At 42.9% G+C, this 24777-nt stretch overlaps 1 protein-coding gene across 4 annotated transcripts in view; it reads left to right on the top strand.

Moving 5' to 3' along the window:
* MATN2 (matrilin 2) overlaps window positions 1-24777 on the top strand; it is a 155403-nt gene that overhangs the window by 86870 nt on the left and 43756 nt on the right. For all 4 annotated transcript variants that reach the window (XM_067711673.1, XM_067711672.1, XM_067711671.1 and 1 more), the window contains one exon: window positions 10828-10950. In XM_067711673.1, the coding sequence (XP_067567774.1) occupies window positions 10828-10950 (123 nt within the window). The remainder of the gene's footprint in view (window positions 1-10827; window positions 10951-24777) is intronic.

The raw sequence follows: 24777 nt of genomic DNA, 5'->3' as shown, positions 1-24777 counted from the left end.
ACTGAATAAACTTCCAAAATGTCAGCTGCTGCTCGATGGGGCTGTGCTGAGTGCAAAGCAAATGATAGAGGTAATAGAGGCCACAGGAGGTCAGAGAAGAGGGACAGACTCATCATGTAAGGAAGGGTAGCAATGGGACAGATGTCTAAGGCAAGGGGAGACATGAGGGCAGTGACGCTGTAGAGGTGCGGACTGAGACGGGGCTGGGAGGGCCAGGTAGAGAGCTGGTAGATCAGGAGAGGTGGTCCCAGTGAGAAGCCACCAAATTGAAAGCTAAACCGGCAGCCTAACCTGAAGACATCAGTCTGAAGGGACTTGTCAAGATGGAGACTCCAGGTATCAGACTTAGAGCAGGAAATTTAGAGGAGAAACAGAGGCTGTTAGGGACCCTGGAAGCATTCCATTAGCCCCTGGTCTGAGTGGCCTGTATGTAGATGGGCAGAGAACGGTATGAATGTGGGGAACCATAATCCCAGTTAATCCAGGAGGGTCCCAGTTTATGGCTGTTGGAGATTGGGAGGAAGATGGCAGAAGAGTAAGACGCGGAGATCACCTTCCTCCCCACAGATACACCAGGTTACGGCTGTTGGCTCACTTCTCAAGAACACTCCCTTTCGCTTTCAAGGGGGCTCCAGTCTGAACGCGAAAGTATAGGATCACCCCAGTTAAGGCCAACCTGACTTCAGCAGGAGAGGAGACTAACTCTGTTGAAGCAGAGAATTCCTGCAGGTGAGAAGTAGGAGATGAAGTTGAAGACATCAGGTGGAACCAGAGTATACAGGGCTTTGAAAACCAGGCTAAAGGGTCTGGACTTTATCTCTGAAAAAGAGACACTAAAGGGTTTTTAAGTGGGACTGATAAAGGCAAAGCCTCATTTTAGGAAACTTAATCTCGTGGTAGAGGGCAGGATGGATTCCAGGGGGAAGATAGGGAGGGCTGCAAAGACCAGTTAGGAGACTATGGTAGCCCTCTGGTGAGGGGTGACAAGAGCCGGATTTGAAGAGCGTAGAAATGAAACGAGAAGGAAGGGGTGAGGAATGAGAGAAGGTGCGATGAATAAAGAGGGAGAGGAAAAGTCACAGTTGAATCCTGGGTTTGAGCTTCCATGACTCTGAGAGTGATGGCAACAGTGATGAAAAAGTGATGGGATTTTTAGAAAAGATAATGAGTAGTTTTAGACACAGTGGGTTTGAAGCTGAGATGGGACACCTACAAGGACACGTCGAGAGGGAGCAGAGGCAGCGCTAACACCGCAAGGAGAGGGTAGAACCAGTGGTGCAGGCAGGAAGCAGCACGGTCCATTTCCTTCTGAATTTTAATTTCCATTTCCAGTGTTCACTTATGTGTTTGTTTTGGACCTTCAATACAGCGAGACCTGGGCTCAAATCCCAGTTCTGCTACTTGCTAGTCATGTGTCATTTTATTTCTGAGCCTTGGTTTTCTCATCTATAACATAGAGTAAAAATACCTACATCGTAGAGTCTGTGGGATTCAATAAGATAACGAGTAAAGTTCCCAATACACATTAGACGATTGTTGTTATTACTGTTGTTATTATTATAACACATATTATTATCATCATCATCTCCTGGATGCCATGGAGTGTGGCCTTAGGAGACAGTGAAGCCTGAGCCTTGGGCTACAGCCACATGCGGGAAGCAGGAGGGAGACGTGGGGCAGGAAGAATAGCCATGAAGGAACCGCCTAAGGTGGGGATGGAGGAGTTGGGGAGAGGTGGGCGAGAGAACCAGACGTCATGGAACATGATGGGAAAGAGAATTTCTAGGCCAGGTCAATATTAGTGTCATGCCCCAGCGAGGCCAAATGGAACAGAACTTAAAGAAAAAGCCATTGAGTTGAGTCATTGATTCATCTCAGCAGACATTTCCAGACTCTACCAGGCACTCTGCTAGACCTTAGGGACACAGAAATGACCAGGAGGCCATTGATAATGATCGAGAGGGGTGGGGTAAAAGGACAGATTTCTAGGGAGAGGGGGGAGGGGGTGAGAAAGTAGGGACAGCAAGTCTAACCTCTTCATTTAAAAGAAGTTTGGTAGAAATTCACCATGACCAGCTACTGGTGAATGGACCCCACGGGAGTGCTTTGACTCATCCCAGAATTATGACTGTGACCACATGAAAATTCAATTCTTAGCCAGACTGAGGACCTTTTAGCCAACATTTCCACACTTTTGAGTTAGTGGAACTTTAACTTCAAGTGCTAGAGTCCCATTTCCCTAACTGCTCTTTTAACTCTGGTTAGAACTGGATTTGTTTCAACATTCAGGTGATCGAGTGGATTACTGACTAACAGAAGTCCTCGTTTTGCTTTAGTTGAGTCATGGTGTTTGTAATCCATCGGCTTCCACTAAAGCTGTGTTAATTTCCATCCAAAACTGTACATTTTTTCAAAGACCATTTAGCTCTATCTTTGAGGGTAAATTTTTTGCTGAACTTGCTCTCCTGATGTTTACTGACTGCCTTGCCTTTTGGGGTAGCTTTGGTCCTGTTTGCATCTTATCTGCCCAAGCAGATTGTAAACCCATGGGGGGAAGACACCAATTCCTATACTTTTCATCTTTCACAGAGGAGACTTGCAAAATGTTTTTCTTGAATCATTGACTGAGACTGAGGGATCACCATCTCAAGTATTCATGTTTCTTTTTTTAAAAAAAACTTTTCCACTTCATTGGTTTTTAAATTACAGAATCAACTTTTGCTTATTAAAAAAAAAGTCAGAGTAGAGATGTGTATAAAATCAAAACCTGAAAGACATTACTCCTCAATTTCACTTCCTGGAGGTAATCACAGCTAAAAGCCTGGCTTCTCCTTCCTGCCTGTCTTCAAAGATGTCTTACCATCTTAATCGGTGTGCAGGACAGAAATTGAGACACAGATATAGAGAACAAACGTATGGACACCAAGAGGGGAAAGCGGCGGGGTGGTGGTGGTGGTGGTGGTGTTGATGAATTGGGCGATGGGGATTGACATGTATACACTGATGTGTATAAAATGGATGACTAATAAGAACCTTCTGTATAAAAATATAAACAAAATAAAATTCAAGAAAGAAAAAGACGACTTACCATCTTAAGATGCTATTTGCTTGTCATTACCATCCAGGATTTAGCGCAATGCCTGACACATAGTAATTGCTCAGTAAACGGTTGTGGAACAACTGAGTAGCATTAAGGTATCTCTTTACTCCCAAATTCAACCTTATCTGATTAGGGAGGCAGTGTGATAAAAATATAATCTACAGTTCTTTAATGTTACTAAATCCTAGAACCTGCTTGAAACCTTTTACTTATAATTGCAACAGTCCTTTGAGGTAGGTACTATCGTCATCCACATTTTATAGGTCTCTTGACCTCTCTGTTTCAGTGGCTTCATCTGTAAATTGAGGAAAACAATACCTACCTCCAAGGGTTGTTGTGAGGGTGAAATGCGTTAATGTATGGGAAGCCTCAATACTCTGTAATGACCTATATGGGAAAAGAATCTGAAAAAGAGTGGATATATGTCTATGTATAACTGATTCACTTTGCCGTACACCTGAAACTAACACAACATTGCAAATCAACTGCAGTCCAATAAAAAATTTTTAAAAAATATATTGGAAGCACTTGGAACAGTGCTATATACATGGTCAACTGAGAAACAGTTGAATCTGAATTTCTATATCCTTTATGAATTTTTGTCTTCTTATGAATGCTTGCATTTAATAATGCATCAAACATACGGTACATTTGAAATATCATATTGAGGTCCATACCCAGAATGATGGTGGTACATAACATGGGGATTTAGCATGCTGTTATTGCTGCCCTCAAAGCTTTCCTCCTATATTCTCCTATATCAGTCACCTTCAGTGAGAAGGGAATGGTTGATATTTAAGTTGGCCACAAGGGATGGGAGGATCAATCTTTGTATTGAAACGTCAGATTTTCAGCTTACTCCTCATGCTTGAAGCATGATCTCCCCCCAGTACAAGGGTTTCTCCCTGTCTTAGTTTGCTAGGGCTGCCATAAGAAAATACCGCAGAGCGAGTGTCAGTAGAAATCTATTTTCTCCCAGTTCTGGAGGCTGGAAGTCCAAAGTCAGGGTGTCGGCAGGGTTGATTTCTTCTGAGGTTTCTCTCCTTGGCTTGCTGCTTCTGCACGTGGTCTTTGTTCTGTGCCCATGCATGCCTGGTACCTCTGTGTGCGTCCAAATCTCCACTTCTCATAAGGATACCAGTCAGATTGGATTAGGACGCGCCCTAATGGCCTCATTTTAACCTAATCACCCTTTAAAGGTCCTTATCTCCAAACGCAATCACCGTCTGACCAACTGGGGATTGGGACTTCAACAAATGATTTTAAGGTGGGAAGACAGAATTTAGCCCAGAACACTTCCTTATTGCTATCAAAGTCAGTAGGAAGCTTTCTCTGAGTTTTGAACTCCTACATGTAAGAATTCAGTCATGCCCTGGGTAAGAGAGGTTTTGTGAATCTGACTCTGTGAGTGTGTCTTATATATACTCAGCAAGTAAACTGGTTCTACCATTTCTCTAAATGACAAATTTGGTTTTTCTTAGTCTGTCATCAACACACTTAAAAACCCAAACATTCCTCCGTAAAATATCCTGTTTCTTCTAAGGCCATCCTCTTTGCAGACTGATCCCTGCTGGGAGACCTTGGAATCTGACCAGATTGTAAATCAGAGACTGTCAATCTTAGGCTTTATTACCTTGCGCCAAATAGGAGACAGATGAGCGATTTCTCACATGTTAGGCTGAGACTGGCTTCCGACCCTGAGACTTTAGCACTTTGTGATCTGGAGGGCCGAAGGACGACAACCAAGGAATTAATCTTTCTGGTTGTAGAGAGTAGAATTTTCAGGCAAAATGACCAAGAAAGGATTTCGTTGAAGTAGGAGAGGACTTGGAACAACAGTCCTCTGAGTTACACACATAAGTCACCTCCATACATCCGCCCCTTAAACTTGGCCTCCCTTATTTTTATTTTAACATTTTTATTGGGGTATAATTGCTTTACAATGGTGTGTTAGTTTCTGCTTTATAACAAAGTGAATCAGTTAAACATATACATATGTTCCCATATCTCTTCCCTCTTGCATCTCCCTCCCTCCCACCCTCCCTATCCCACCCCTCTAGGCGGTCACAAAGCACCGAGCTGATCTCGCTGTACTATGCGGCTGCTTCCCGCTAGCTAGGCCTCTCTTTTTATAAGTACAATTTGGCAACCAAGGAAGTTATGCAAAGAACCCAAAACATGCAGCGAAGGATGTCAGAGTTGAACGGACTGGAACTCTCTCACCCTTAGAAAGCTTTTAGGTTCACGTGCCCAGAAGTGGGTTCTTCTGTGTCTCACGATGCCCGTCTCTGCTGTCCCCAGAGGTCTGGCAGTGAGCCAGTGGGTGGCCCTCAAATCAAAGTGGGGTTTGACACCTTCAGGTTTTACAGGCCAGGGTCTTGGGACCCAGGAATACTTGAATCCTGCCTTGCCAATCTCCCCTTTTCCCTTCAGTTCCCCAGAGAGCCATGCACACTAGAAACAAAACCAACACGAGAATCAAAGTCCAGGAGAAAACTTCTTATCCTGTGAGATTGGCTAATAGATGAAAATTTTCATTTAAAGAGCAGAATCATGGAAAATGCATCTCCAAACCTACCTTAAGCATTTACACTTTCTTTAAAACACATAAATGTACTTATAATAAAAATTGCTTTTGGGCTTCCCTGGTGGCTCAGTGGTTGAGAGTCCGCCTGCTGGTGCAGGGGACGCGAGTTCGTGCCCTGGTCTGGGAGGATCCCACGTGCCGCAGAGCGGCTGGGCCCGTGGGCCATGACCGCTGGGCCTGCGCGTCCGGAGCCTGTGCTCCACAGCGGGAGACGCCGCAGCGGTGAGGGGCCCGCGTACCGCAACAACAACAAAAACAACAAAAAGTTGCTTTTGATTACTCTTCCAAAAATTACTAATTTTAAGTTCATTTTTAAAATATGATTTAAAAAGATCTTTCTTGCATAAATCATACCCATAATGTGTTGTCTATGGTTTTCAATTTTGATTTTTTAAAAATTGGAGCAAGAATTTGAAGACTTTGGGCTTCCCTGGTGGCACAGTGGTTAAGAATCCGCCTGCCAGTGCAGGGGGCACGGGTTCAAGCCCTGGTCCAGGAAGATCCCACATGCCACGGAGCAACTAAGCCTGTGCACCACAACTACTGAGCCTGCACTCTAGAGCCCGCGAGCCACACCTACTGAGCCCACGTGCCACAACTACTGAAGCCTGCATGCCTAGAGCCTGTGCTCCACAACAAGAGAAGCCACCACAATGAGAAGCCCACGCACCGCAACAAAGAGTAGCCCCTGCTCGCCGCAACTAGAGAAAGCCTGCGTGCAGCAATGAAGACCCAACGCAGCCAAAAATAAAGAAAGAAAGAAAGAGTAAGCATGCAGCCCAGCCAACAAGAGAAGTGCACAGGTATTCGAAAGCACAGGGGTTCCAATAACCTTGAGCATTTAGCGTGTTCTGGGCATCAGGTCCCATATTTTCAGAGGGCATGAAAAGCAGTGATTGATCGGAAGTTGGTTGAGTGGAGGTCAATTAAAAGAGCTGCTTCTATGCAACTTTATTCACACGTCATCCAATATTGGATACTGTGCTCTAGAGCATTCTGGGAAAAAAGGAGAGATTGGAGTATGTGGCTTAGACTTTAGGTCTAAGCAAAGTTTCTAGTCTCTCCCCAGTCTAATATGGGGCCAGTGTCTCTCTGAGGGCTGGGCACAGAGATTATACCCCATGGTGTGTAAGAGGAAGTTCGAGAGAGAGGCAGAGTCTGAGTTTCAACCTTTTAGGTACAGTGACCTGCCCAGTCATCATCGTGGTGCTGTCAGGGGCGTGGAACGTTTGTGTCAGGTAGATTAGCAGCTCTTCCGTTTGGAAGGGATACTAACGAGTGGGTGGCCTGAGGTGGGCGCAGCTGACTGACAGCAGACATCCATATCAGGGGTTGGGAGATTTGCAAGATGGCAGCTCAGGCCCAGCACAAGGAGGTTGCAGATGGGGAGTGTCTCCTGCTAATACAGGTTAGTGTGGGCTACAGCAAGGCCCACTCCTGTGACGTGTGGCCTGGGGCACGTGCCAGGGCTTGGTATCCTTTATCTGTGCCCTCAGTGTCTCCAGTTATTTGTTTAATGATACAGTAATTCTTTTTTTTTTTTAATATTTATTTATTTGGCTGCGCTGGGTCTGAGTTGCAGCATGCGGGATCTTCGTTGCCATGTGCGGGATCTTCGTTGCCCCATGTGGGATCTTTTAGTTGCGGCATGTGGGTTCTTAGTTGCGGCATGTGGGATCTAGCTCCCCGGCCAGGGATCGAACCCAGGCCACCTGCACTGGGAGCGTGGACTCTTAACCACTGGACCACCAAGGAAGTCCTGATACATTGGTTCTTGAAAGATGAGACATTAACTTTTAGAAGGATCTGGTGCTAGCTCAAAATTTATATTTTGAGTCAACTCCAGGAACTGGCTAAGGTCCATGATATTCAGATCCTAAGACTGTATGAATGCACTGTTCCCACCAGAATTGCTTGCCTATTAAAATCACAAATATGAGGTGCTGTTAGAACTCTTTAGGGAGTGAAGTTACAAAAAATCAATAACTTAACAGAAACTTAATGAAGCCTGGGAGCTAAAGAATAAACAACGCATGTCATTACCCTTTAAAAATCTTTAGCTTTTCCCCTCGCATCTTTTGATTACTGTGTTAAGTATGTAATATCTTCGCAATGCGTGGTTTTGCTCTTTTAAGTTGTGCATGTGTATTGATTTGCAGGTTCCATTTCCTTGTTATTATTTTCAGGGTTTTGCTATTCAGATATCCTAAATCATTATATAGAGGGAAACATTTTTTAAGGAAAAAAAAATATCATCCTTAATCCTACTACCTTGCCTACACAGCAAACATTTTTATTTCTAATTTTCAGGTTCTGCCTTAGAGCCATATTTTACCTGGATATAATCACTGTAAATATACAACTTTCAGATCTTCTTCTTTCACCAACTCATAATTGTCTTCCTATTTATAGTTATGTTAGAATTATAATGTTAATAACTACCTACTGCCCCAAATGGAACTCCTGAGCGTTCCCTGCAAAACCTGCACCTTCCCCATCCCTGAGTCCGCCTTAATCCCTCCCTTTTTCCCTCACCTCACCTCTAATCCGACAGGAATCTTACTGACCCCACTTTCAACCTGGTGTGTTATTGACAGTTCTCTAGGGCTGCCACAACAAAGAATCACAAACCAGGTGACTGAAAACAACAGAAATGTATTGCCTCCTAGCTCTGGGGGCTGGAAGTCTGACATCAAAGTGCTGGCAGGACCATGCCCCCTCTGGACCTTGTAGGGGAGAACCCTTCCTTGCTTCTGACGGTGGGTGTTGGTCCCCGGCACTCCTCAGCTTACAGCTGCATCACTCCCATCTGTCTTCACGTGGCATTCTTCTCTTCCTATAAGGACACCAGTCATATTGGATTAGGCCCCAGACTAATGACCTCATCTTACCGTGATTGTATTTGCAAAGACCCTTTTTCCAAATAAGTTCACATTCACAGGTGTCTTTTTAGGGGGACACACCTCAACCCAGAGGACCACCCCTCTCTCTCCGCCCCACCTCCTTCCTGCATTGTTCTGGTTTGCCTCCCCCCGCCCCTCCAGTTCCTCACTGATTATTGTACTAGCCTCCTAGCTGGTCTTCTACTGTCACATTTGCCTGCTATGGTCTATTCTTGATTCCTTTGTTCAGAACCCTCCAGAGACTCCCTAATCACTCAGAGTAAAAGCCAAAGTCCTGGCAGTGGCCCTACGGTCCCTCCTGATCTGCACTTGTTCTCACCTCTCACCCCTCTCTGCTCCAGCCACTCTGGCCTCTTTGCTGATTCTCCAGCTCACCAGGCATATTCCCACCTCTGGGCCTTTGCACCTGCTGTTGTTCCCTTTGCCCGAGACGCTCCCTCCCAGATATCCACAGGGCCCATACCTCATTCAAGACTCTGCCCAACTGCCACCTTCCTGACCACTGCTATTACATCATACCCTCACTCTCACCCACCCTGCCACAGTCTCTGCTCCTTTGTGCCATTTTATTTTTCTCCAGAACACTCTCCACCTTCTAAGAGACTGTGTTCTTTACTTGTTTGTTTTCTTTCTTATCTACCACCACCATCCAAATGGAAGCTTCTCTAGGACTGGGGTTTTTGTCTGTTTTGTTATTTGTTCCATCCTTAGCACCTAAAATAGGGCCAGGCCCAGAGTAGGTGCTCAGTGAATATTCGTAGGATTAATGAGAAGTAGGCCAGCACATTTTCTCGTAACTTACTAAACCATTTATCCTTATTAAATGTTCATCTTATTTTCCTAATTTTTTGGTCACTGTAAATAATGCTGCTATAAATAGCTTATTCTGTATAGTTAATTTCCTCCTTTTTTTCAACTATTTCTTGGGGCCACATTTCCAGAGTGAACATTGTCAAATGTCCTTCCAGAAGAATTTTTATCAGTTCATAATGCCACCCACTATTAATGATCGGACTCTGTTTCCATGCTCCCTTGCCACCATTGGATTTTTTAAATAAATAAATAATTAATTAATTAATTTTTGGCTGCGTTGGGTCTTCATTGCTGCACGCGGGATTTCTCTAGTTGCAGCGAGCGGGGGCTACTCTTCGTTTCGGTGCGTGGGATTCTCATTGTGGTTGCTTCTCTTGTTGTGGAGCACAGGCTCTAGGTGTGCAGGCTTCAGTAGTTGTGGCACACGGGCTCAATAGTTGTGGCTTGCGGGCTCTAAAGTGCAGGCTCAATATTTGTGGCACACGGGCTTAGTTGCTTCACAACGTGTGTGATCTTCCTGGACCAGGGTTTGGACCCGTGTGCCCTGCATTGGCAGGCAGATTCTTTTTTTTTTTAACATCTTTATTGGAGTATAATTGCTTTACATTGTTGTGTTAGTTTCTGCTGTATAACAAAGTGAATCAACTATACGTATACATATATCCCCATATCCCCTCCCTCTTGTGTCTCCCGCCCACCCTCCCTATCCCACCCCTCTAGGTGGTCACAAAGCACTGAGCTGATCTCCCTGTGCTATGAGGCTGCTTCCCACTAGCTATCTGTTTTACATTTGGTAGTGTATATCTGTCCATGCCACTCTCTCACTTCATCCCAGTTTCCCCTTCTCCCTCCCCGTGTCCTCAAGTCCATTCTCTACACCTGCGTCTTTATTCCTGTCCTGCCCCTAGGTTCTTCAGAACCTTTTTTTTTTTTTTAGATTCCATATATATGTGTTAGCATACGGCATTTGTTTTCCTCTTTCTGACATACTTCACTCTGTATGACAGACTCTGGGTCCATCCACCTCGCTACAAATAACTCAATTTCGTTTCTTTTTATGGCTGAGTAATATTCCATTGTATATATGAGCCACATCCTCTTTATCCATTCATCTGTCGATGGACACTTAGGTTGCTTCCATGTCCTGGCTATTGTAAATAGTTCTGGCAGGCGGATTCTTAACCACTGAGCCACCAGGGAAGTCCTGTAAGTTCTTTAGTATCTTCTGATATGAATTGTCTGATCCAGACTCCTGATTTTTTTTTTCAGAAGGGAGGTTTTAGATTCATATTTATTTATCCATCCTTTTCTGGGGGCAAAAATATGAATCCTTACTTATATTTGTTATAAGTATGTTTCCATTCTACAATGCCCTTTACCTCTGTTTGTGTTTCTACTGAAACGCTGTGTTTTCGTCTTTACAGCTGTGGACTACTGTGCCTCAGAAAACCACGGATGTGAACATGAGTGTGTAAACACCGACAGCTCCTACTTTTGCCGGTGCCCTAAAGGATTTGCTCTTAACCCGGATAAGAAGACATGCACAAGTAAGTTACACACATACACACACATTTTTTGATGCTACTGTGGCTGTGGAAATCTTCCAAGCACAGGATTATGTGCTGGGGTTAGGGGGCCTTTTACCTTCTGCCCTATTCCTCCTTTGTCAGACCTTTCTTAACTTGTCCTAAGACCGTAGCCCACTCTATCTCAGTGTCACCCTTCACAGCATCTGACAACAGTATGTATCTTTGATCAGAGACCACATGTCGGAGTGTTCCTCCAGCATCTACAGAGCGTGCTGACGATCAGACCATCTTACTTCATGCTGGCTCAGCCTGCCTGTGCCCACCAGTGTTAACAGGGCTTAAGAAATACTTTCACTGAAGCTTTGTGGCTTGTGGGCTGCAGCTCTGACTCCACACAAGTAAAGGGAAATCTCTGAGCCAAAAGGCTCAGAGACTGTGGTTGCCCCTGGGTGGGGGAGGAGTTGGTGGAGGGCATTTTGCAAAGAACTGCTCAGTGTTTGTCTGAGCTATTTAGTTCTATTTTAACTATACGCATCCACATCAGAATTAATTTGAGCTCCCCAAATCTGACTATAACAATTTATAAACTGACGGTGGTCGTTCGTTTTGTAAAAGGATTCCAAAAACGTTCTTTTAAATGTAAAGATATGTCAGAGCACGTAAGGGATTGTGTTTGGGTAATTATCACCCTATAGAAAGGTTCACTTGAGAAAGTTTGTTTTTAAAGTATTGGGGCCCAGCACGTTTAAAAAGTGACATTTAATAGCAATTTAGAATAAAGTCACCTCTGAAACGTCCGTCAGTGAGAAAACAGGATTTCAATTCATAAAAAGTTCATGTACCCACAACCTTTCTAACTACGTCTATTATGTAAAGCAGGATATGCCTGCATAGTTTTTAAAAAGCGTCCCCCCCAAAACTCCTGAAACATCAACTTGCTTTTCAGTCCCTCCCTGCATATCAACAGTTTATAAGCACCAGAGCTAGAGGCAGGGGTCTAGGATAAAACTGTAAGGGGCACAGGAAGTCAAAACATACATTTCTGGACCCCAAGCCACATGCCAATAGCAGTGAACAAGGCCAAGTCCTTCCTGGAGGAGATATCTCGGCTGAGTCGAAGGCAGAGCCATCCTTCACCAGGTAAAGAAGAGTGAGATGTAGGTGGCCAGGAGGAGGAAAGATGTGCAACATATCAGCCAGGCAGACCCATCTCTACAACTGGCCTACGGTTGCTTATTGACCGAATAAGAGAAAGAGTGAATGGACTGTTCTGTTCCTAGTCTCCCTTCCTTTCTGAATATTCTGAGCTGTGAGCCAGCGGCCTGGGCTGGGGTAGCGTTCGGGGAGTTGTGGCTGCTGGGCTGATGAGTCAGTTCTGTCCATCAAAGGGGAGGCCACATGCCGCCGAGGGCAGTTCAAATCCCAGTTCATCTGCATTTTTGCTGGATGATCCTTTTTTTGTGGTTCGCGGGCCTTGCACTGTTGTGGCCTCTCCCGTGGCGGAGCACAGGCTCCGGATGCGCAGGCTCAGAGGCCATGGCTCACGGGCCCAGCCGCTCCGCGGCATGTGGGATCTTCCCGGACCAGGGCACGAACCCGCGTCCCCTGCATCGGCAGGCGGACTCTCAACCACTGCGCCACCAGGGAAGCCCTTGCTGGCTGATCTTGGGCAAGTTATGCCTCAGTTGCCTCAGCTGTAATGGGGGAGATAATACCACCTACTCCATGGTGTTGTCTTGAAGGCTCAATGAGAGAATTCATCTAAACCGTTTAGCACGTGGCCTGGTGCCAAGCAAATTCTTGAAGGGATGACACTGGCTTCAAAAAGACTTTAAATTGGGATCTACTGAGAATATACCACGTGCCTGGGGTAAGTTTAATAGCGCCTAAAAAATTCAAACTTCAAGACTTCTGCTGGAGACTGCTTGGGAACACAAGCCACACAGAGCAGCTCAGCCACCTGCAAGGTGTTATATGACCAAAGGCTCCCAGGGTGACACAGACAAGACTCATGGTAGGAGTTAAGGGAAGGAGGAGGCCAGCGGGACGAGAAGAGGTGGGGATGCGGCTGCCGCCCTGGGACGAGGCCTGGAGGGACACATGTATCCTCTCCAGTCTCCTTCCTGCCTCTGTAGCACTCCTTCCCTGGCTGGGAAGGTCACCTGACCTCACCGCCAGCCCCTGTTCCCAGAGCCTCACCATCAACATGTCACCTATCCCGAATCTCACGGGATGTGGAGAATGACAAGCCCCAGGACAGTATAAACAGGGAGACCCTAGAAGTAGATGGTGCTGTGCAGGGGACCTGGGAGAGGAGTTCCAGCTGAAAGTCAGGGGAGGGACTGGTCCAGCTGTGAGGTCTCACCGGCTAGGCACGGAGCCTGGCAGTTCAGCTGTCTCTGGGCCCTGTTGGAGTCAAGACCCAGAAGTGGGCCCCCCCACCAATGTGTGGGCAGAGAAGAGTGCTGGGCAATCAGCCTCCGGGAGATGAGTCCCCTAGAAGGGTCCCCTTCCTGCTATGCTTGGGGGCGCGGCAGGGAGCCAGACCTGGGGAGGGGACTGGCAAGAGAATAGAACCACCCCCCCCCCCCGGAGGACTTGGAAGGCTGTGAGAGTAGGGAATAAGGCAGTTCAGCTGTAAGAACCAAGACACTTGGGAATGCTCCAGATCTCTGACAAAAACAGGAACACAAACTGAGAAATAGCGACCAGTTAAGAGGACAGAAACACAGGGTGGAGGTGAAAGCTCAGAATCAAGGCAGGGATCCTGTTTTTAATTAATGAGGTATCACATCAGCTTCCCGCCAAGTCAGAGCCTGGCTGCTGCTGTGATGGTGAGAGATTTAAAACAGGTTTTTCCCGTTCCTCATCAACTTGCAGAAAATGAAGTAAAAGAAACTCAGTTCCTTAAATTTGAGTCTCTATTTTATTTTTATAAATTTATTTATTTCTTTATGCTTCCTTGGGTCTTCACTGCTGCGCGCAGGCTTTCTTTAGTTGCCGTGAGTGGGGGCTACTCTTCGTTGCGGTGCACGGGCTTCTCATTGCGGTGGCTTTGCTTGTTGCAGAGCACGGGCTCTAGGCACGCGGGCTCAGTAGTTGTGGCTCACGGGCTCTAGAGCACAGGCTCAGTAGCTGTGGCGCACGGGCTTCGTTGCTCCGCGGCATGTGGGATCTTCCCATACCAGGGCTTGAACCCGTGTCCCCTCCATTGGCAGGTGGATTCTTAACCACTGCACCACCAGGGAAGCCCCTGAATCTCTATTTTTAACCAAAAGTATATTTGAAAGCGAATCCAACTAGTAAGTGTGCAATTATTGTCTAAAAAATATAGACTTGTGAATGTAATATACCAGCATGATTAATTTATGATTAAGCCGAAATGTACATAATAGAGCTTTATGTTCCTGAACAAATCATATAATTAAAATATGTAAGTAGTGTTCAGTTCTTTACCCTAAAGCATCCCATACAAATCCATCTGAATATTTTCTAGAGGGGAGAAGGGTAGAAATATGCAGGTACCATCAATTTGCAAAATATTGGCAAGACTTCTTTTTTTTTTACTGTGGTAAACTATACATAATATAAGATTTTCCATTGTAACCATTTTTAAGTGTGCAGTTCAGTGGCATTAAGTACATTCATGCTGTTGTACAACTATCACCACCGTCCAGCTGCAGAGCATTTTCATCTCCCTAAACTGAAACTCTGTACCCATTAAATAATAATTCCCCCCTCCCCTTTCTTCCCCACCACCCCTGGCAACCACCATTCTACTTTCTGTCTCTATGAATTTGGCTACTCTAGGTACCTCATGCAAGTGGGATCATACAATATTTGTCCCTCTGTGATTGGCTTATTTCACTTAGCATAATGTCCTCAAGTTTCATCCATGATGTAGCATGTGTCACAATTTCCTTCCTCTTTAAGGCTGAATAATACTCCATGTATGTGTACACCACATTTTGTTTCTTCATCCTCTTGTGTTGCTTCCATCTCTTGGTTATTACGAATAATGCTACTATGAGCATGGGTGTACACGTATCTGTTCAAGTCCCTGCTTTCAGCTCTTGGGCATATACTTAGAAGTGGAATTGCTGAATATCATGGGGACAAGATTTTCAGAGGTCCATAGAAACCGTTACTCCTGAACTGGCACGAGAACATTCTCAGATGCTCAGGGTCTTTTCAGGAGACAGGGATTTGTGTCTTTGGTATCAAGGAGACTGTGGGTTTCATGTCTAATGCTTAATCATCTAACACCTGTAATGTTGAGTAAGGGCAGTTGTTGACGTCGTATTTTGCATCTTCCTGTTTATTACTTACTGGCTTTGAGATCATTATTTTTCAGGCTCCATTGATAACTTGGTTGACATTTCTATCCTTATTTTTCAAATAGGAGTGCTTTCACAAAGTACCAAATGAATATTAATACTTGCATTAAAAATGAAACACAGAGTCCGCCTGGAGGGGTGGGGTAGGGAGGGTGGGAGGGAGGGAGACGCAAGAGGGATGAGATATGGGAACATATGTATAACTGATTCACTTTGTTATAAAGCAGAAACTAACACACCATTGTAAAGCAATTATACTCCAATAAAGATGTAAAAAAAAATGAAACACAGACATAGGAAATAATTTTTTACTGCATCAGCAATAGACGAACTAGAATGTATCAGTCTCTGGGTTTCCTGGCCAGCTTGTTGTTAACCTGCTGAGCCCCAGTATCTTCTTACAGGCTGCAATATGCCACTTGCTTTCGTAAGACCTGTGTGCATGAATCAAAGACTCTCAGTTGGTAAAAATAGAGTCGCCAAATGACCCAGCAATCCCACTCCTGGGCATATATCCAAACAAAACTATAATTTAAAAAGTTACCCCTGGGCTTCCCTGGTGGCGCAGTGGTTGAGAGCCCGCCTGTCGATGCAGGGGACACGGGTTCGTGCCCCGGTCCGGGAAGATCCCACATGCCGCGGAGCGGCTGGGCCCGTGAGCCATGGCCGCTGAGCCTGCGCGTCCGGAGCCTGTGCTCCGCAACGGGAGAGGCCACAACAGTGAGAGGCCCGCATACCACAAAAAAAAAAAAAAAAAAAAGTTACCCCTATGTTCATAGCAGCACTATTCACAATAGGCAAGACACGGAATCAACCTAAATGTCCACTGACAGATGAATGGATAAAGAAGATGTGGTACATTTATACAATGGAGTATTACTTAGCCATAAAAAATAATGAAATAATGTCATTTGCAGTTACATGGAAGGACCTAGAGATTATCATACTAAGTGAAGTAAGTCAGAAAGAGAAAGACAAATGCCATATGGTATCACTTATATGTGGAATCTAAAATATGACACAAATGAATTTACCTACGAAATGGAAACAGACTCACAGACATAGAGAACAGACTTATGGTTGCCAAGGGGGAGGGAGGGTTGGGGAAGGGTGGATTGACAGTTTGGGATTAGCAGATGCAAAGTATTATATATAGAATGGGTAAACAACAAGGACCTACTGTATCGCACAGGGAACTATGTTCAATATCCTGTGATAAATGATAATGGAAAAGAAAATAAATGTGTTTTCTTTAAAAAGAAGACTCTCAGTTGAAAGAGACCTCAAGTTCAACCTACTTCTAGCCCAACCACCCATCCTACAATATCCTCACTGTGTCATCATCCAGCCTCCACTTGAATACCCCTACTGACAGGACACTTACTACACCCCCTGCAGTGCATTTCACTTTGTACAGCTCTGACTCTTAGAAAGTGATTCCTTACACTGACCTGATCACTACTTCCTTGCACTTTGAGACCAACAGGACAAATTAAGCTTCTCACATTTTCCTGTTCACTAAGAATGAGTCATATCCGAATAATTTTATTTCATTTAGTAGACTAGCCAGGCATGGAAAATGTGGAAGCAACTATCTAGACTCTAACAGACATTCCATCGATTTGCTAAAGAGATCCCCACGCCCCATAGACCGGATGGAGAAATGTGTGCTGGATGAAAGAGTCATTGGTTGAGTTCATAACTGGCCGAATGTCTGAGCTGAGATCCTCCTGGAGGGAAGTGTTTAAACAGCCTGGCCAGAAGCATCAAGGAGGGTTCACGAGCTGTCTTCTGTTCTTAGTGACTCCTTGTTGGTTCTTAGTGGGCAGTGTTTACACATCTAAACTTTCACAAAACACTCCATTAAGAGTAATACCAGTAACCATTTATTTATTCAACAAATACCTGTCGATTGCCTACTATGTGCCAGATACATTTGTAGATACTGGGAATGCGGTGGTAAATAAAACAGACCAAGAACCTCTTGTACTTATGGAGCGTACATTCTATTGGAGCAGGGTAACAGAGGATTACAAGTCTCAACAAGAAAGTGACATTTGGTCAAAAACTTGAAGCAGGTGAGGGAAGGAGGAAACTTTTGAAGCAGAGGAAACAGCACTGGTGCAAAGGCCCTGAGGCAGAAACTGTGATGCCTGGCGGTGTTGAGGGACAGCAAGAAAGTCCATATGACTAGATTAGAGTGAGAGATGGTGAGGCAGGTGTTATGGTCCATAGTGCATACAGCTTGCCCTCTCCACAGTCATACATTCGCTTCCTATCTCCCCAAATTCCAGTGATCCCTAGGAGCTCATGGTCACTCCCCTATGCTGAGCTCCCAAACAGGCTTTGTTTGTTTGCCTATATCTTGTGTGTCAGGTATAGACATCAGAAGCTATAAATATTGTTCCTAGCAATGTTCCCTGATTATTTTCTTCTCCAAATTACTGGGCACCTCCCACACCGTTCTTTTTTCTATTTTATTTCTGCCATTTTCCATGGCAACTAGCCTCACAATTATGTGTGCGTATATTTATTTTTAACACCTTTTCTAATTGCAAAAGTAATATAGACTCATTGTAGAAAACTGGATAGTATAGAAATGAAATTGTATAAAATGAAATGATCTGTAATCTTATCACCCAGCAATAACCATTGTTAATACTGATTTGCTACCTTTCTCTCGGTCTTTCTTTTTAATGCTTATGTATATATTTTTATAGAGTTGAGATCATAGAGTATAACATTAAATCATGAACATTTTCACATGTCATTTAAACTTTATCAAAAGCATTTTAATGTCCGCATAATATCCTATCATATGTATGTATCACAGTTTGTTCAGCACTTTTTTGGCTGTTTAAATTGTGTTGTGATAAATGTTCTTGCATATAAATCTTTGCATTTCTGATCATTTTCTTAGGAACAAAACATGAAAGGAAATTTATTGAGTCAAAGGCTATTAACATTTTTAAGGCTTTTGATGTATATTACAAAATTATTTTCCAAAAACTTTGTACCATTTTTTTATACTATACCATAAAATTGCCTGATTTTTTAAAATAAATTTATTTATTTATTTATTTTTGGTGGCGTCGGGTCTTCGTTGTTGTGTGCAGGCTTTCTCTAGTTGCAGCGAGCGGGGGCTACTCTTCGTTGCAGTGTGCGGGCTTCTCATTGCAGTGGCTTCTCTGGTTGCAGAGCACGGGGCTGTAGGCACGCGGGCTTCAGTAGCTGTGGCTCGAAGGCTCTAGAGCACACGCTCAGTAGTTGTGAGGCACGGACTTAGTTGCTCCGCGGCATGTGGGATCTTCCCGGACCAAGGCTCGAACGTGTGTCTCCTGCATTGGCAGGCGGATTCTTAACCACTGCGCCACCCGGGAAGCCCAAATTGCCTGATTTTAAAACTTTTTGTTAATTTACTAGGAGAAAACTTTTTCTCATTGCTTTATTTATTATCATGTCTTTAGTTACCGTTTCTTCATAAAATTATGTATGTCCAACTTATAAATGTATGTCTGTTGGTGTTATTTGATTAATGAACAATCTGTTCCATTATAAGAGATTATATATAAGTGACTCCTATAAGCTCCATGAAGGAAAGGACTGTACTTTTGCCCGCTGCTGATTCCATTGCCTGGCCCATGGTAGATGTTCAGAGAATATTTATTGAATGATTTAGTGAATAGTGAGGTTAACACTTTTTCACAAAGTTAATAGACATTCAAAGAAAGGAAGTATATATCTGAGCTGAAATTAAAGAAATAGATAATAGGAAACCAACAGAGAAAACTGGTAAAATCAAAAAGTGGTTTTTTGAAATTAGTAAAATTTATGAATCTCTAGCCGCACTGGTCAGGGGGGAAAAAACAGAGAAGACACAAATGACCAATATCAGGAATGAGAGAGTGGACATCACTGCAGATCCTATAAACATTGGAAGGATAATAAGGGAAAATGATAAACAAATTTATGCCAATAACTTCAGCAACTTAGATTAAATAGACAAATTCCTTGAAAGACCCAAACTACTAATTGTTTTTTCTTTTCCATTATGGTTTATTACAGGGTACTGAATATAGTTCCCTGTGCTATACAATAGGACCTTGTTGTTTATCCATTCTATATATAATAGTTTGCATCTGCTAATCCCAAACTCCCAATCCACCCTTCCCCAAGCCTCCCTCCCCCTTGGCAACCACAAGTCTGTTCTCTGTGTCTGTGAGTCTGTTTCCATTTCATAGATAAGTTCATTTGTGTCATATTTTAGATTCCACATATAAGTGATACCATATGGTATTTGTCTTTCTCTTTCTGACTTACTTCACTTAGTATGGTAATCTCTAGGTCCATCCATGTAATTTCAAATGGCATTATTTCATTCTTTTTTATGGCTAAGTAACATTCCATTGGAAATAAGTACCGTGTCTTCTTTATCCATTCATCTGTCGATGGACACTTTTTTCCACGTCTTGGCTATTGTAAATAGTGCTGCTATGAATACAAGGGTACATGTGTCTCTTTGAATTACAGTTTTGTCTGTATATATGCTCAGGAGTGGGGTTGCTGGATCATATGGCAACTCTAGTTTTAGTTTTCTGAGGAACCTCCGTACTGTTCTCCATAGTGGCTGCACCAATTTATGTTCCTACCAACAGTATAGGAGGGTTTCCTTTTCAACCTTTCCAGCATTTTATTCGTAGACTTTTTAATGGTGGCCATTCTGACCAGTGTGAGGTGGTACCTCACTGTGATTTGGTTTGCATTTCTCTAATAATTAGCGATGTTGACCATATTTTCATGTGCCTGTTGGCCATCTGTATGTCTTCTTTGGAGAAATGTCTATTTCTGTCTTCTGCCCACTTTCTGATTGGGTTGTTTGTTTTCTTATTATTGAGTTGTATGAGCTGTTTGTATATTTTAGAAGCCCTTGTTGGTCACATCGTTTGCAAATATTTTCTCCCAGTCCATAGGTTGTTTTTTTGTTTTCTTTATGATTTCCTTTGCTGTGCAAAAGCTTATGTTTGATTAGGTCCCATTTGGGTCTTTTTGCTTTTATTTCTATTGCCTTGGGAGACTGACCATTGGTACGATTATGTCAGAGAATGTTTTGTCTATGTACTCTTCTAGGAGTTTTATGGTGTCTTGTCTTATATTTAAGTCTTTAAGCCATTTTGAGTTTATGTTTGTGTATGGTGTGAGGGTGTGTTCTAACTTCATTGATTTACATGCAGCTGTCCAGCTTTCCCAACACCACTTGCTGAAGAGACTTTTTCTCCATTCTATATTCTCGCCTCCTTTGTTGAAGATTAATTGGCCATAGATGTGGGGGTTTATTTCTGGGCTCTCTATTCTATTTCATTGATCCAAATGTCTGTTTTTGTGCCAATAGCATGCTCTTTTTTTTTTTTAAACACCTTTATTGGAGTATGATTGCTTTACAATGGTGTGTTAGTTTCTGCTTTATAACAAAGTGAATCAGCTATACATATACATATATCCCCATATCTCTCCCCTCTTGCATCTCCCTCCCTCCCACCCTCCCTATCCCACCCTCTAGGGGGTCACAAAGCACCAAGTACCCTGTGCTATGTGGCTGCTTCCCACTAGCTATCGGTTTTACATTTGGTAGTGTATATATGTCCATGCCACTCTCTCGCTTTGTCCCAGCTTACCCTTCCCCCTCCCCATATCCTCAAGTCCATTCTCTAGTAGGTCTGCATCTTTATTCCCGTCCTGCCCCTAGGTTCTTCATGACTTTTTTTTTTTTTTGGATTCCATATATATGTGTTAGCATACGGTATTTGTTTTTCTCTTTCTGACTTCACTCTGTATGACAGACTCTAGGTCCATCCACCTCACTACAAATAACTCAATTTCATTTCTTTTTATAGCATGCTCTTTTGATTACTCTAGCTTTATAGTACTGCCTGAAGTCTGGGAGGGTTATGCCTCCTGCTTTGTTCTTTTCCCCCGGGATTGCTGTGGCAATTCTGGGTCTTTTACGGTTGTATATAAATTTTAGGATTATTTGTTCTAGTTCTGTGAAAAATGTCACGGGTAGTTTGATAGGGATCACATTAAACATGTAGATTGCTTTGGCAAGTATGGCCATTTTAACAATACTAATTTTTCTAATCCAAGAGCATGGGATATTTTCCATTTATTTATTTATTTATTTATTTATTTATTTATTTGCCACACTGTGTGGCATATGGGATCTTAGTTCCCCGACCAGGTATCAAACCCGTGCCCCCTGCATTGGGAGCACGAAGTCTTAACCACTGGACCACCAGGGAAGTCCCCATTTTTTTAAATCATCTTCAGTTTCCTTTATCAATGTTTTATAGTTCTCAGCCTATAAATCTTTCACCTCCTTGGTCAGGTTTATTCTAAGTATTTTATCTTTTTTGATGTAATTTTAAAAGGGATTGTTTCTTTTTTTTAATATTTATTTATTTATTTGGTTGCACCAGGCGGGCTCCTTAGTTGCGGCTCGTGGGCTCCTTAGTTGCGGCTTGCCAGCTCCTTAGTTGCAGCATATGGGCTCTTTAGTTGCGGCTCGCTGACTCCTTAGTTGTGGCATGCATGTTGGATCTAGTTCCCTGACCAGAGATCAAACCCGGGCCCCCTGCATTGGGAGCATGGAGTCTTATCCACTGCACCACCAGGGAAGTCCCCAAGGGATTGTTCTTTACTTTCACTTTCTGATATGTCATTGTTAGTGTAAAGAAATGCAACCGATTTCTGTATGTTAATCTTGTATCCTACTACCTTGCTGAATTTGTTTATCAGTTTTAGTAGCTTTTGTGTGGAATTTTTAGGGTTTTCTGTATATAGTATCATGTCATCTGCATATAATGAGAATTTTACCTCTTCCCTTCCAATTTGGATACCTTTTATTTCTTTTTCTTATATGATTGCTGTGGCTAGGACTTCCAGTACTATGTTAAATAGAAGTGATGAGAATGGGCATCCTTATCATGTTCCAGATTTTAACAGGAAGGCTTTCAGCTTGTCACCGTTGAGTATTATGTTGACTGTGGGTTAGTCATAAATAGCTTTTATTCTGTTGAGATATGTTCCCTCTATATCCACTTTGGTAAGAGTTTTTATCATGAATGGATATTGAATTTTATCAAATGCTTTTTCTGCATCTGTTGAGATATCATGTGGTTTTTGTCTTCTTTTGTGGATGTGGTGTATCACACTGATTGATTTGCATATGTTGAAACATCCTTGTGATCCTGAGATGAAGCCAACTTGGTCATGGTGTATGATGTTTTCTGTGTGTTGTTGGATTCACAAACTCCTAAAATTAACTCAAGAAGAAATAGATAATCTGAATAGGCCTCTATCTATTAAAAGAAATTGAACTTGTACTTGTAAACCTTCCCACAAAGACATCTCCAGGGCTAGTTGGCTTAACTGGTAAATTCTACCAAATTCTACCATTTGAGGAAGAACAAATACCAATTTTATACAAATTCTTCCAGAAAACAGTAGAGGAAGGAGCATTTTTCAACTTATTCTATAAGGCCAGCATTATCCAGATACCAAGTCCAGAAAAAGGCATTACAAGAAAAGAAAACCAGGGACTTCCCTGGCAGTCCAGTGGTTAAGACTCCGCGCTTCCATTGCAGGGGGCACCGGTTCGATCCCTGGTCAGGGAACTAAGATCCAGCATGCAGCATGGTGCAGCCAAAAAAAAGAGAGAAAACCACACAAATGTCCCTCATGAAATACATGCCAAAGATCTTTAATTATTTTTAGCAATAAAATTCCACAATATATAAAAAGGATAATACCTCATGAACAAGTGGGATTTATCCCAGGAATTCAAGGATGATTTAACATGCAAATGAAATTTAAAACATTAACATACTAAAAAGCAGAAACTATATGATCCAAGTCAATAGATACAGAAAGAGCACTGGACAAGACCTGACATTCATTTACTATTAAAAAGAAAAAGTCTCTCAGCAGACTAGGAATGAAGAGAACTGCCTCAATCTGATAAAGTGCATCAATGAAAAAACTATCAGCTAACATCATACTTAATGATGAAAGATTGAATGCTTTCCTTATAAGATGAGGAACAAAACAGGATACCCACTCTCACCACTTCTATTTAGCATGGACTGTAAGGTTCTAGCCATTCTAATAAGGAAGAAAAAAAGAAAGTAAGAAATGAAACCTAGATTGGAAAGGACGAGTTAAAAGCATCTTTATTAAAAGGTCATTGTAAATATAGCACTCTCCTGTGTTCTGTGAGTGATTCTAATAAATTATTGAAAGGAGTGAGTTGTGGGAGACCCCAAAATTGCAGGTGGCTGTGCAGAAGTGAAGGTGGCCTGGGGAGCCCACTGGAGGCTGGTATCTGAAGTAAGGACAGTCTTACTGGGGACCTTACACTTTACCTTGTGAGACTGGATGTTAACTCTGGGTAGTTAGTGTCAGAATTGAATTAAATTACAGGGCTCCCAATTGGTGTTGGAGAATTGTCTGCAGAACAAATTGAAGCAAATGAGCCTAACTGTATATGAGGCTGTTAGCATAATCACCCAGAGAATTATTGTAAGTGACAGGCAGGGAATATGTTGACTTTACATTCTAAGTGGCATATATCTGAAAAACAAAAGAGCTTTAACTGTTTCCAGTAGTATTAGCATTAATAGTAGAATTGTTTTCTTATTTTGAAATTATACATATACACATATAAATATATGACACAATAAATATATATAATGTTAATGTCACTTTGTACCTATACTTTCAGCATAAGAGAAAACAAATACAAATGTAAAATCAAAATGATTAAGTAAAACATTTCAGGGCTGGTTTCTCTGTTCATATCCAATTCTGGTGCTTAGGAACAGGGACCTATGCTGATGTCCAAGGGCAAAAAGCCCCACTTCCTTTAAGAAAGGGAGCAGGGGCTTCCCTGGTGGCGCAGTGGTTGAGAGTCCACCTGCCGATGCAGGGGACACGGGTTTGTGCCCCGGTCCGGGAAGATCCCACATGCCGCAGAGCGGCTGGGCCTGTGAGCCATGGCCGCTGAGCCTTCGTGTCCGGAGCCTGTGCTCTGCAACGGGAGAGGCCACAGCAGTGAGAGGCCCGCGTACCAAAAAAAAAAAAGAAAGGGAGCAGGCCTGACCCTGATACCCAGTAAGGGGCAACCCTAGGCTTTTTGTTTTTCTTGCTTTTATTCCTTTTTGTTGGCCCTGTGCTGGGTTTGTTTATAAAATATTTTTTTGTTTAAATATTAAAAATGTTTTGTTAAATATTAAAAATGGAAAAATTTGTTAAATATTAAAAATGGAAAATTAAAAATTTGTTAAATATTAAAAATGGAAAACTCTATACAAAAAAAATGATTAAGTCAAACAAACAAAACCTGTCTTTATTAACAGACAACATCTCCAACGGAATTTACAGAAAAGCTCTAGAACTATTAGTGAGTTTACCAAGGATGCAGGGTACGAGGTCAATATACAAAAATCAATTATTT

This window comes from Pseudorca crassidens, chromosome 17 (genome assembly GCF_039906515.1).
Source record: "Pseudorca crassidens isolate mPseCra1 chromosome 17, mPseCra1.hap1, whole genome shotgun sequence".
Taxonomy (NCBI): domain Eukaryota; kingdom Metazoa; phylum Chordata; class Mammalia; order Artiodactyla; family Delphinidae; genus Pseudorca; species Pseudorca crassidens.
The sequence above is the reverse complement of the archived record's forward strand: the minus strand, read 5'-3'. Positions and strand labels throughout refer to the sequence as shown.